The sequence below is a fragment of the Haliotis cracherodii genome, unplaced genomic scaffold (genome assembly GCF_022045235.1).
Source record: "Haliotis cracherodii isolate W230 unplaced genomic scaffold, xgHalCrac1.p SCAF_20, whole genome shotgun sequence".
NCBI lineage: Eukaryota > Metazoa > Mollusca > Gastropoda > Lepetellida > Haliotidae > Haliotis > Haliotis cracherodii.
This window is the reverse complement of record NW_027266276.1, coordinates 17,635,465-17,650,501: the sequence shown is the minus strand read 5'-3', so window position 1 is coordinate 17,650,501 and position 15,037 is coordinate 17,635,465. Positions and strand designations below refer to the sequence as shown.

The 15,037-nt window shown below is 40.8% G+C and overlaps 1 protein-coding gene across 3 annotated transcripts in view; it reads left to right on the top strand.

Moving 5' to 3' along the window:
* The window catches only part of LOC139470373 (probable serine carboxypeptidase CPVL), a 28,656-nt gene extending 17,958 nt beyond the window's left edge, over positions 1–10,698 (top strand). For 2 of the 3 annotated variants that reach the window (XM_071252781.1, XM_071252780.1), the window contains 4 exons: positions 1,469–1,543; positions 6,011–6,184; positions 9,947–10,129; positions 10,544–10,698. In XM_071252781.1, the coding sequence (XP_071108882.1) occupies positions 1,469–1,543; positions 6,011–6,184; positions 9,947–10,129; positions 10,544–10,654 (543 nt within the window). In that variant the 3' untranslated portion in view covers positions 10,655–10,698. The remainder of the gene's footprint in view (positions 1–1,468; positions 1,544–6,010; positions 6,185–9,946; positions 10,130–10,543) is intronic. The other variant, XM_071252782.1, reaches the window with a different exon arrangement.
* Positions 10,699–15,037: the final 4,339 nt, after the last annotated feature.

The window sequence follows — 15,037 nt, the reverse complement described above, 5'->3', positions numbered from 1 at the left end:
GAAGAGTCCTCTCCTCAGACGAGAGCCGTTACTGTATCTCAACAGTAGATGGCAGAGAGAGGGAGAGTCTGGCGACGCCGTGGGTTTCGTTATTCGGATGCTTTTGTTGTTGAGAGAGACTCGTGGGGTGGTCCGAGCATTATGGTGTGGGGTGGAATTGGTCTTGCACAGAGGGTCGGCCCTGTGGTCTTCCAGAACATCGGTCCAGAGAGAGGCAATGGTGTCACAACAGCTCGGTACATTGATCAAGTCTGGAGAGCACACGCCATACCTCATTTGGCACGTCGCCGCAACCACGAGTTTCAGCATGATAATGCCCGTGCCCACACTGCGAGAGCAACAAGAGACTTCCTCGATCAGAATGGCATCAGAAACATGCAGTGGCCTGCCCTCAGTCCCGATTTAAATCCAATCTCACTAAAATCAGATCTAAGTTCTCACTGCCGCTAAACAAAGATCTGAGGACATCCCATTACGGGTCACGTCAGAACGACCTTTCGCGAACTTTGACCGACCACTGAAACGAAGAACAAGAAGTCGACATCAGCCAATTAGAAAGAAGCTTTCTCGAGCTTTACGGCACCCGTTTCAACCTGGCGACTTCCATTTCAGACTACGCTTGAAAAATATGTTGACACAGTTCTCGATTAAAATTTTGAAAACTGGACAAAAGAACAATCCGGAATGTCTAATATATGGTTACGATTGTATTGCAGTTCTTCCCACGTACTGTGCAACGCCTCCTCCGTTCAAATGTTTATCCTACGGAAGCGAGAGACAGACGATAATTTTGACGGAATCAGTCGTACGGGCCGTAACTGTCGTTTAGAATACCCTGTTTTAACATTTTCGAGGTTGCATGTTTAGAAAACTCATTCCGACTGTCACTTTCATGATCTGGTAAGATTGGTCGGATGAAAGGTCGTTCTGACGTGACCCGTGACTCTTTGTTTAGCGATAGGGAGAACTAAGATCTGATTTTAATGAGATTTGGATTGAAATCCCATTGAGCACCTGTGGGGCGAGATTCAAAGACGGCTGACCAAGGCCAAGGCCGACAACTGCAGAGCACATGTATCGACGTTGCACGGCAGTCATCAATGCACATGGCGGACATACGAGATACTGACTTGTGATGCCATTTTCTCAGAGACGAGAGTTGTGTTTCACTTTAAGAACATTTGACACTTTAATTTCAACCTTGATGATCAGTTTTGCCAAGTTTCATCTTTTTAATATGTCTCAAAGTATGTTTACAGTGTTTGGACAAATAAGGTTTCTCATAATTCTATCCATCTATATCTATCTATTTCTTTTGCGGTTCAGTATATAATGCACACAGATGGATTTCATGATCATCTTTGATTTTCAAATATTGAACAACAGAATGACAATGAATGCACAGTACGACATTTGCTTAAAGGAAAAGGTATGTTTTATTCTTACTTTACGTTTATTTTTCTTGAAGATATTTGGCACAATGCTTGGGGTTATTGGAGAAGAAACTGGACTTCATCAATTTTACAATTATCTTATTACAAACGTAAGTGATTCACATTTTTCCCTATGACAGTTTGTTAATGCCAAAACCATTGGAAACACTAACATTTTGAGAAAGAAGAACAATTCCTATGATCAGCTTAGGGGTAGACCATTTGATTTCTAGGGAGAGGCTCATAATTTTGTTTGAAGAAAACACTCAGCTTAAAAATCTCAGCCTCACCAAAAACTTGACCACAGATGACCATCCTCGTTAATAAAGAGTTTGTCGTGGGCAAAGCAATATTCTTTGACATCGAGACCTGAGCATGAGAGACTGTCACCCTTATTTATTAATAATCATTTTTAATTTTCTATTTCAAAAGGCCCTATCATGCAAAGTATCTGTGTTGTATCCTTGGACAAGGTTATTGACTCCGCTTGTCCTGCTGTGATATGACTGAAACAGATGATGTGGAATGCCCATTATGCATCATGTACCCTTACTTGGAAAGAAATACAACATGAAACTAGTTAATTGCAATATCCTGAACTGACAAAAACACCAACCAACATTGTTTGTTCCTAAAAGACAAAACAGTACCACTGTCAAGGCAGATACTTGTATCAACAAGTTTTGCCATGAATGAGAACAAATATGAAGGTTTTGTGTCCACAGTTTGGAAGGTGGGGTAAGTTGCTCAGTATTCAGACTGAAATGAGCACATGAAACTCCCTTTAATCCTTCTGAATGTCACAAATATCAGTCCGCATCGAGTCTGCCCACCACGGGCATCAATGCACGCCCCACTCAACGATGGCCTTTCTTCTCGTAGGCCTTGTGCTGACTGACTCAGCTGAAATGTCCACGGTAGTGTGCCATGCTAAACCTTGGTCACCTGCACTTCTTACCATGGTATACCTTGGTCTTTTGATGCTCATTTCCGCTGGTGTGGTGGTTCTCTAATCTAACAGCCAAAGAGATCCCACAAGTGTTATATGGGTGATAAGTCTAGTGATTGGGCTGGACATTGTAAGACGTTGTATGGCGACGTTTCAGTTTGGCAACGTTTTTTTTGTTCGCAAGTTTATATCAAAAGTTATGCCATTTATCATAGTAATCATAGTAATTGAAAAATGCATTCCTCCAGCAGTTGTGTGACCTGGTTAATGTGAGTTTTAAAAAACCCTGCACACTGGGTTTTTATCAACACATGGTGCTAAAATGGTCTATTTTAACATATAAATGCCGTATTACGCAGCTAGTCTCATTGTCCTGTTTTAAAATCATAATATCTGTAGTTTAATTAAGAGAACAGTGAGAAAACATTAAAAATAAAATTCTTCCCCTGGGTTGAAATAACTTGAAATGTGACATATAAATATCTGAGTTCTCTGTTATGAAGAAAAGATTCTCAGCCTAAATAAATGAACGAAAATACATTACTCTACCCCCTCCCCTAAATATGAAATGGTCCGCCTCTTATTGGATACCATGAAGCCAGACTGAACCAAGCCACAAACATATTTCTGTGATCAGATCTACAATGACCTTTTGCCTCATGCCAACCAAAAAATATTCTAAGAAAATGGTGATGCAGAGCATGACATCTAGCAGCAGCTTGGCATCAGTGTACATGTGATGTCAAAACTGCTCGACAGTTTGTTACACAATCAACCTGCGTGCAAGAGACCGTCCAAATTGTTGAAATATGAAGGCGAATTGAACTGAATCCATACACTCGTCTCCTTGATCTGAGACAAACACCGACATATCTGTCCTGACCCCTGACAATGTGGGTCCTGACACAAGATCCCAAATCAATTCTGTGACCCTCGTGGCCCCTTGTCTCGGAGATGCTTCTGGGCCAGCCTGGATGACTGTTTGCTCTTTACGTCAGCTACTTCTGCCGTAATGACTGCAAACCTCTGGTCAAAGATGGCTTGCATCTCTTCTTGCTGCTCTTACCACAGATCCTTTTCGGGTCGCTGCAAAAGGCGCGAGATTTTCGTCTGGAGACCTTCTTGTCCCACTAAGGCCTATGTAACCACTAAATACAAAACATACTCTTCAAAAAAAGAAACTTGCAATGACTTTCAAAATGTAATATAATGCGATTGTTTCAAAATAGGACACAGAAACCATAATTGAAACACTGTTTGAAGATCAATGTACCAAAATGTTCAAAACATTAATCGTGTCACCTAGACAGACACATGTACACGATACAGTTAATGTCACAGGGGTACAGAAAATGTCAATATCGCTTGTGCCCACCACGTGCATCAATCACCGCTTGACACCGACGACCCATAGATGCAATCAAGTTGTCAATAACAACAAGTTGTGCTGCCATTCATGCTGAAGTGCATCAAGAAGCGCCGGAAGTGTTTGGGGCGGTGGATTCCTTCTGCGAACGCGTCGATCTAACTCGTCCCACAGATGCTCAATCGGGGACAAATCAGGTCACCGGGCTGGCCAAGGTAATGTCTGGATGTTGTTGTGCTGTAAGAAGTCCTGACAAACACGTGCAATATGCGGTCGAGCGTTGTCCTGCTGGAACTGTCCGCCATGAACATTTACGTGAGGAAGAACGTAAGGCTGTAGGATCAAGTCTCTATAACGCACACCTGTCAATGCACCTGCCACATGCACGAGAGGCGTTCTACCACCGTGATGAATTTCGGCCCATACCATGACACTCCCGCCGCCAAATGGGACAACCTGCTGCACACAGTTGGGGCCGTAACGTTCTACCCGACGTCTGTAGACACGTGCGCGCCCATCAGCACATGTGAGTAGGAAACGGACTCGTCAGTAAACAGTACATTTCTCCACCTTGCACGTGCCCATCTAACCCTCTGTTGGCACCAGAGCAGACGGTCCGCCAGATAACGTGGGGTCAATACATGACGTCGAACAGGTCAAAAAGTCCAGCCTCCCTCAGTCTGTTGCGTACCGTTTGATCTGATATTCTGCATACCCCAGGGATCTGTGTGGTTGTAGACGTGGTTGTGGCAGTGTGGTCTCGGAGGTGTCACAGCCGGATGTATCGATCTTGTGCTTGGGTTGTCACCCTTGGTCTTCCTGACCTTGGTCTGTAGTCAACTCTGTTGGTGTTGTTGTATCGGGTCCACAGTGCGGTGATTGTCTGTCTGGATACGCCAAAGTGCCTGGCCATTTCTTGCTGAGTTGCTCCAGCTTGTTATCTCCCAATGGCGTTGTTCCGTTGAGCTGCATTTAGTCTTGGCATTCTGTCACCGCCTGTACTGCTGTATGAACAGCCGTTGATGTGGATTTTTATACCCATTCAGCAGGGGGGCCCGCATGCCTAAATGCAGGATCCTGTGCTGCACGTTTTCTTACAGGCGGTTGCGTTTGGATGAAGCTGTAAAATTGATCCCCAAACTCTACGTTTATGTGCTTTGCATGTGTTTTCGCGAATTATAGACACATCATCTTTCTGTTTGACTTATTTGGTTCTCATTTAAAGTAATTATTTTAGATATTTGGCAGAAAGTGGTTTTACATCTATGTCAAGTTTCTTTTTTTGAAGAGTATATATATCATGTTCTTAAGCTGGGTCTCAGTTATACTATAGATCTTATTATAGCGTGGCAACTAACAAAGTAATGTGCTATGCCAATTTTCGTTGTTGACACAAGCATACAGGGATGAAGTGGGGTTTTCCCGCCATGCGTGTGCGCAAGTGGTCTGGGCAAAAAGATACTTTACTTGCACAACTGATTATAGACGCCTGTCGGACAATGAAGAGGGCTTCTGTTGAAAATCTGAAGATTCTATGGTGTGATAACTAGAGTACACGATTTATGGCAATGATGTATTACAGGTTTTGTATTCTCCGGAATTATGTTACATTGTCGCCCTTCGGTGAAAAACAAAGCTATTATTCAAAACGAGACAATTGGTCAAAATGTCACGTGATCTCACACTTTGGTCAATTCAGACACGTTTTTGTTCAGGTGACAACTTAGACAATAACTAACACGTTTGTCAATTTCAAAACAAATGTGTGATAACTGATAAAGCTGTCATGCAGAACCTAATATTCTAATTTTGTTGTTGTTACATTAAATGTTGTTGCAATCAAGTGGTATTTTTAAATGACGTAACCTGAGGATAGGTCTATGTGCAAATCATTATTGCATAACAACAGCCAGAATGATTCAAACTTATATAATTGGGATTAACTGCAAGTAACTGCACTTACCAAATATATTTGAGGAGGTATGCAGAGAATGTAAGATGGTATTATTTAGTTGTCATAGATTTGATGAGGTACATTTGAAAGTTTCTTGATTCAGCTATCAAAGTGGACAAGTGTAACTGGCAGATGCCTCAACATTGCTTTATTGTGACCTGGTTCAACATGGTGGCTTCATGGTGTCCAATTCGGATCTTCCAAAAATAATCTGTTCACACTAAAAAATAACCGAACAAAGAATACACGTACATTTCAAACAGGTACACACAAATAATTATTGGCAGTACATTGTTTTGTATTTGCAGAATCCTAAAGACTTCAGCTATCATCCACTGTTTCTAGCACGCCCAGAGACGAGAAATGCTATTCATGTTGGTAATCTCACCTTCCATGATGGTTCCGAGGTATCGGAGCATCTTAGTAATGATTTCATGATGTCAGTGAAACCCTGGTTGGCCACAGTCATGGACAACTACAAGGTACACTGAGTGAGTGAGTGAGTGAGTGAGTGAGTGAAGCCGGGTAACAGGGACTTTACAGTTATGCCCCTTTTGTGTGCAATGTTAACGTGTTACCAATACAAGTAGTGCAACCGACATTCTTATGTACTTGTCTGCAGAGTACCAATTATCTAGAAGTACAGCGTAGGTAGTTCTTAAGATCTGACCAACAACTGATGAGTCATGAGTCAAGTATATTCAGGTAGTTAAGTAATACAGCTCAGTGGCATAAGTACATATACTCACACGCAAAAGAAACGCAAGTCGACTATGCAGTATACATGTTATATATTTTCAACAGTAAAGACATGAAATACTAATAGGGCAAGATTGACAAAAAATTGACTGAAGACATAAAAGGCATTAAAAGGCATATGACATTGTTTTTTTCAAATGTTAAGGGCTTACACAGTTTCGGGTCAATACACAAAATGTCAGTCAATACCTGGTGTGACTACCATTAGCATTGATCACTGCCACACATCTCCTGTACATTGAGTGGATCGGACGATTTGTGAAGGCCCTAGGGATCCTCCCGCACACATCCTAAGCAGCTGTGCGTAGTTCATAGGCAGTTGTAGGGACTGGGCGCACATTGTGCAGACGCCTTTGAACCTCATCCCACACGTGTTCGATGGGGTTCAGATCAGGGCTGAGGACTGGCCAGATGTTGTCTTGTTGCAGAAAGGCCATGGTAGCTCTGGCAACATGGGGACGAGCGTTGTCCTGTTGGAAAATGTGTTGTTGATGTTGTGCAAAAAATAGAACAACGTGGGGTCTGATCACTTGGTCGATATACCGCTAAGCAGTGACACAGTGTCCCCGACCTTGACCAACATTCAGAAAGCACATGGGTCCAAGTCTCGCATTAAGTCCAATCCCTGCCCATATCATGACGCTAGGTCCACCCCATGGATCTCTTTCCACAACGTTTCTGTCAGCGAAACGATCACCTCGACGCCGCCAAATTCTGACTCTTCCGTCTGCATGGGAGACACAAAAGCGACTTTCATCAGAGAAGATGACACGCCTTCACTCACGATGACGCCCTTTGTGATGACCCTGTCGTGCTTGTTGATGCCGTGGTTGGAGAACAGGACGACGTGCTGGTCGGCGACATCTGAGGTTGTTGGAACGGAGACGTCGGATCACAGTATCCCGGCTATTGTGTCGATTATGTGTTCCTATGGTCTGTCGAGCACTTTCACTTGCAGTTAGGAACGGATGTAGCTGGTGTTGACGGGTAATCTGCCGATCTTGTCGAGATGTGGTGACCCTAGGGCGACCGCTCCGAGGAAGGTCATCTGTGGTCTGTGTAGCATTGTATCGATGCAGGAGACGGTAAATTGTGGTTATGTTAACGTTGAAATGACGGGCAACATCTTTGACAGACTCTCCAGCTTCCAAACGTCCGATAGCCTGGTTTCTCTGAATTGGAGTTAGGCGAGGCATTGTTGACCAATGAGTGGTAGGTCCAAGAATCGGCCACAGTTTTATACCCACTACAGTTCGTGCATTTTCGATTTCGCGAGAAATGGGTGCATGATACCCACATATTCATTGAAATAGTGCGTTTTGGCGATTCGTTTTTTATGTTGCGTTTTTACTCGGGGCTTCCAAAATGCAACCATAAATATTGATAACACCATCAGGCTTCACCACATGCTAAAACTCGTAACAATTTATGCTTCCGTGTCTGTTACCCATTTGCTTAAAACCACTTGCGTTTCTTTTGCGTGTGAGTATATATAATGACTAATTTGAACTGTAGATGCTCCAGAAAAGTATTGTTAGTTATATGCAAAAAAGGTGTCATTCTTGCGTGACAAGGGTGTCACGTTCTATACCGAAACATCGCATCATAATAAAATAAAGGAGTTGTCATCCACAAAGTATTCTTAACTGTAAGCAACTTCTAAACAGTTGAGTTGTATATATTTATTTATCATATAATGGGTAGGTTTCTCGGCAGGATAAAGCCAACGGATAAAAACGATATCCGTTGGGGTCATATGCGGATAGTGATGCAAATATCAAAGGTCAAGTAGGGACTACTTTCAGTGTTTATATAAACAAACATGGCGTCGCACTTGTCATTCGGCGATCGAGTCAGAATTAACCATCGTGAATACATCTGACTACACTTCTTAACGTTATGACAGAACAGGCCGACTGTGAACAATCACTGCCCGTGATGTCTCATAGACTAGGGTTAGAGTAGCTTCCCTTTGACAAAGGGCAGTTACTCTAGCGGACAGACCGATGGATTGTCGCGAAAGGCAAGTAAAAACAATTGTTGTTTTGCATATATGTTGCTTCGCCACTGTATAAGAAACAGATTTCAGTTTGAACTATATTTGCTACTGTCACTGTCCGACTGACAAATCACCTACCCTGTGACGTAATAAATATCAATGCGCGCATTCCAGGAAAACTCGCAATGTTTGTTAGTGAGGGGAAGCGATTTTCAGGCACAGAATTGAAGAATGACATTATATGATAAAGACGTTATCACGCTTGTGTGTTTAGGGATGGTAAATATCCTGTATTAGGAATAAACACTATGTATTTAGCTCGCCAAGGCTCGCTAAATACAATGTTTATTCCTAATGCAGGATATATATCATCCCCAAACACACTCGCGTGATAACCTCTCTATATATATAAAATACAAAAGTCCAAAGATGACCTGTATAATTTACTCAACAGTTTTCACGCATGTGATTTTCAAGAGTGTGTGTGTATATATATATATATACATATATATATATATATTTGTCGGTTCATTGTGATATGATCCGGTAAAACCGATGTGCAAGCTGTATGAATCCGTGTAGCGACTTGACACGCCTACCAAGTCAGTGGCCATTCAACGGAGAGCATGATAAAAACAAAGTTCATAGGACCTGTCAATCAAGGCAAGGGGCGAGAAGAACTGCAACAGTCAGACTGTAACGAGCCGGAACAAATATGTTCGGGAGAAGGTGGCTGTTCAAATGACATGATCAATTACCGCCAGATACAAACATTCGTTCCCTGAGAAAGGAAAGATACAGTTGGAAAAATGCTAGTTAGAGATGAAACCCGAAGACTTGAAAGTTGCGGAACCGAGTCGAGCGGTAAAAACAGGCGAGCGAGCCTCCATATTTGCTTTTTCATTCCTTCTCGGCCTTCGGTCTCTAAAGGTTTTGTTTGGACAACGAATATGCATGACTTTTGCTAAATGTCCTGTGCATGACGTAACTCTTAAGCAGCAAAGGAATTCCCTCAACTGTAATATTAGGAATCTCCGACTCTCCGTAGTAACAAAAGTAGTCCGCCTCGGTGGGGGTGGCTTAATTATTTACATTCATTGGGAAATGAATGCAATAACAAGTAACCAACTCAGCCAATCAGAATGCATGAATTTCTATGAACACAACTTAAATTTAAATATAACCACATGAAGATATATATATATGCAAATACATATATCTTCTGCTGTTATTCCCACATAGTGTGAGCTGGGTTTATGGCCAGTATCATTTACATTACAGCATGCTGGCTTAATTTGGGAGAAAGTGCAAAGTAATGTATTACCCGTATGGTGCTGAAAATACATAATCTTATTCAGGACAATTTGGGGATTTGAACTCTGGCACAGCTAAAGGGAGGAACTCCACATAACAATGAGACAACAATGAGAACTGCAATGTCTTACATATACGACCCTGGTCTTCATTCCTCTCCTGTTTGTACAAGGTAATGCTGTACAATGGGCAGCTGGACATCATTGTGGCCAACCCTCTGACCGAGGCAATGCTGCAGACTGTGGACTGGCGGGGGCTGCAGGCATACAAGGCTGCCCAGAGGACAGTGTGGAAGGTCAATGCTGATGATGATGAGGTGGCTGGCTATGTGAGACAGGTGGACAACTTCTACCAGGTATGTTCAAACACAGCCTTGCCCACCAAGAGGATGAGATCTTGGATATTAGTACATGAAGATGCACATTAATTGATATCCACGATCAGACATACTTTTTGACCTTGCACTAACTCATAATCCGCCCCACCCCCCCCACCCCCCCCAAAAAAAAGACCCAACAATAACAAAAAAAACAAACAAAAAAACAATACCCAACTTGTATGTAGTCTAAGACACTTCTTGTGAACGTCCATGTTGCAGCTTCTTCCACTGACAAATGGTGATGAGGTGTTACTTGGGGAAGTTGGTGTTATACTTTAGACAGCTAGTGTTGAACATGATCAACAGAAATGGTTCGTAATGCATTTAATGATGAGTATCAGTTTGTACTTACAATGAACATATTTAAAAAAGTTGGGATTCCAATTTCAGGTAGTTGTGCGTGATGGAGGCCACATATTGCCACATGACCAGCCAGCCAGATCATTTGACATGATTCGGAGATTTGTGGAAAATATACCTTTCAGTGATCTTCATCAGTAGTATTGTATCTGTGAAGGATTTGAAATAAAGTCTCCAAGATTTCATTCCTTCTGTTGTCTGTATCATGACATGATATAGCTGGAGGTCACCACATGGGGTCAGAAGTCAAGACAAATGAATAACGTCAAATCCACGAAACAACACCCAGAGTGGCCTCATCTTCCTAATTGGAAAAACAACACCCAGAACAAGGTACAATTTCCTATATTTATGTAGATTTTGCGCATACATACAACTGTTGTTAATTACATGGTATAATCAATAGAAAACACATGGACAGGACAGATACAGTAATATACACAGAATCTACACATCTCCATGAGAGACACCGATATCAACATTGACATTATGCAATGAGGGAGATGAAAGACATGAACGACAGCAATGCAAGCACAGTAGCTCCATATCCCTGCCTTGAAACTGGAACTGATTTCTTCATACACTGGTGTTGTGGGATATTTCCGAGCTAACAACTGTATAAAGTGTAATGGCAGAGAAAACAATAGAAACTCTTTCTGATTTTGACTTCACAATCTTTTCACATTTTTGAATTCTGCAGTACATGCTGGAACATGTATAATTAGAGTCTGCTAAATGTTTGATAAGCATATTGTGTTTGTACACAGGAACAGTAGGAATAGTCTCAGTATTACTATCAAAAGTGGAATTATTACATAACAAACAATTACTACTTGCAGGTTTGGGTTTTCATTTTACATTCAAGTCCAAAAATAACAAAATGAATGCCTTTGCAGCCATCTTGATACTACAAGTTTTCAACACAATACCAGTGTCAGTTCAACAATGTTGTTTTATTTTCATGATTCTTTCATGAGGTGACTTCTAAAGCTATTTTGTACATACATGTATATGAATACCTATATATACATATTGGTTCTGTCTGGAGAGTAACTGGAAGACTATAGCTGTCTATCTAATATATTAGCTGACTAAGGATCTGGTAAGTGATAAATGGAGCATTTCAATGCATATCTGTAAAACCTGTTCAGTCTGTTCTATTACTTCCAAGTCTCATGGCATATTGAGTATGGGAACATATTTTCATCATGTACATTCAGTATTAAGTTATGTTATGTGGCATAATTAATTAAATTGTGATTAAATATATTTGTTTTCATAATTGTTATGCATAACGATTGTGATGAGAGTTTAAAGTGGGGAAGGATAAAACATAACTAATATCAAAGTTCTAGATTATACACACCACTGACCTTTTCAAACAATATTCCTGGTATTATAAAAGATATAATATAAATGAATAAAATAAACTTTGTGATAATTTTAATATCACAAAATCAAATTATTAAGTCCTTAATGCTGAAGTAGAAACATCTTATTTTCATTAACATCTGTAAATTTCATAAAGATCAACAATATTTATGAGTAATCATAGGCAGTTTCATAATTTAGGAAAACCTTGAAAATCTGATTCAGATGAGAAAATCAAAGGTATCAAAATAATATATATACATTTTCTTCAGTACTATTGCACTGCATAAACAAATAATATCATATTTCTAAGATGGTGAAGAAATTATTAACATTATGATGTTGGGCCATTAGGTAATATGTTCTAACCAGGTCTGGGACACTGCTTCATACTGCCTTCCTAGTGTCACCATGAGGAAAGTCTTAGACACTGCCTCATACAGCCTTCCTAGTGTCACCATGAGGAAAGTCTTGGACACTGCCTCATACAGCCTTCCTAGTGTCACCATGAGGAAAGTCTTGGACACTGCCTCATACAGCCTTCCTAGTGTCACCATGAGGAAAGTCTTAGACACTGCTTCATACAGCCTTCCTAGTGTCACCATGAGGAAAGTCTTGGACACTGCCTCATACAGCCTTCCTAGTGTCACCATGAGGAAAGTCTTGGACACTGCCTCATACAGCCTTCCTAGTGTCACCATGAGGAAAGTCTTAGACACTGCTTCATACAGCCTTCCTAGTGTCACCATGAGGAAAGTCTTGGACACTGCCTCATACAGCCTTCGTAGTGTCACCATGAGGAAAGTCTTGGACACTGCCTCATACAGCCTTCCTTGTGTCACCATGAGGAAAGTCTTGGACACTGCCTCATACAGCCTTCCTAGTGTCACCAAGAGGAAAGTCTTGGACACTGCCTCATACAGCCTTCCTAGTGTCACCATGAGGAAAGTCTTGGACACTGCCTCATACAGCCTTCCTAGTGTCACCATGAGGAAAGTCTTGGACACTGCCTCATACAGCCTTCCTAGTGCCACCAAGAAGAAAGTCTTGGACACTGCCTCATACAGCCTTCCTTGTGTCACCATGAGGAAAGTCTTGGACACTGCCTTATACAACCATTTTGTGCAGATGTCTAAATCACAATAGTTGGTAAAAGAAAATTTCAATCATGAAGTAGAGTTCCTTCGTATCAGCCCCATGCAGAAACAACAATTTTGGTAACCTTTTCATATTCTGAAATATCATTCAAGCATAAAGCAAGTTCAACATAAGTTCAAAAGCTATTTTCACAGCTATTTGGTAGACTCAATGATGGACCAAAGTAACACTGGTCAAAGCATAACATCATCAAACAGTGTGTACTTTGGGGGAGAAATGGAATTTATTGAAGACAAATAATATTCTTTTGAATACTGAAATATCAAATTACTTTTACAGTATAATGTAGATAAGTAGAAATGTCCTGTTAGTCTACTACCCTGAAGATCTTGTGTGACAATCTCATTAGAAGCTTGATGCCGGGGTATAAATATTGAGCAGGGGCACAAAGGATCACATCTAGGATAATTGCACAAAATAAATAGACAGTCAACATGAAATATTCTAAGCTAAAGAATCAGTTTACTCATAAAATCAACTTTGGACATATGAAAACCTGATAAAGCAACAATCAGTTAAATGAAGACATGCCATCCCAACATTAGTGTGTAAACATCGTGTTGTTTGTGGGAACACCACAGTTGGCTATTCAACAGCCCTGTTTAGTACCTGGATCAGTGACACATCCAGCTAGGACCCAGTGGGAAGGAGAATAAAAATAAATGCATTTGCACAAATGAACTGTCTTGTTTTCTTCACTGGACAAGAGTTAAGTCTCACCTTACATTAAAATACTAGCTTCTGATTGGCTAAGGAGGGTCAACTATAATCCATGCAGCCAGCTCGTGTAGCCTGCTCATATACCCTGTTGTGAAATCAATTGGAACATGCTTATCCTGCATGACTATCGTTGAAATGAAAATGTAGTGATGTTTATCCGAATGCATTGAGTTAAGGGAAGTAACTAGGTTTGTTTGCGTCATCTGCTAGCTGTTAAAATGTCTGAATCAAAGCAATTTACTTCGTGAAACTATATTCTGGGTCTGTATGGATGAATGTTGGTGAGATAGATTTGTGGTCAATCCCTCGGAGATCAGGGTACATTGGCTAACACACAGGGCACATCACACCACATACCCCTCAAGATTGGCTGAACTAGATAATGCAGTCAACAACAATTCAAACAGGTTCTCATTCTACTTCTCAGTTTCTATTTGTCCAAACTCTTACATTTTTAAGGCTAAGCCCAAGATTGAAAAGAACAGTTTATTAAGTTGGGAGAAAAAAGCAAAATATTTTCATTTAAAAGATTAGAGCAGGTAGTTGCAATGATCCAAGTAGAAAACAAAGGCTGTCATTTCTACAGTCCCCTCTGTCCAAGCTGAATGTAACTATTGTCTCACCATTGGAGGGCTTTTGTCAACATGGATAGCAAATCTAGTTGTCAAATAAAAAATGATAAACTGGGGATAGTGCAGAAATGATGTGTGTGTGTGTTAAGCACCATTTATGATTTGAAACAGTTCTGCTAAATGACACACATGGGTGTAAAGACATATATTGCTGTAGTCATGTAAATGTAAAGAGTAACAACTGGAACATGGACCCTAGAATACCTACTTCACCTATACATTTTGTACCCATGAGAACTGCGGCTTCTATCATACATAATGTCTACCAGTTTTAAAAAGAGTAAGAAATTTAGGCAGTTGTCTGTATTGCTATAAGTAACAAATTACATTCCACAAATTGTTTAAATCTCATAGTTCATACCATAACAATGGTTTAATGCTTAATGTTCTTGTAGATAATCCTCTAAAGTCTACACTGAAATATATACCGGTATGCCCTATATGAAGTTACAACAGGAACAGAGTATATATCGGTGATACAGAAATAATGCTGGCCTTTATTCAAATATAATTTTTCCATAGCTCAGAGGTTGTAACACTTCACGGTTTCATCTGTATTTACACTGTAAACATGGCCTCTTAGCCCATTAGCTGCATTATCTGGATGCGGCTGCATAAACAGTAAACTGGATACCTAGGATTA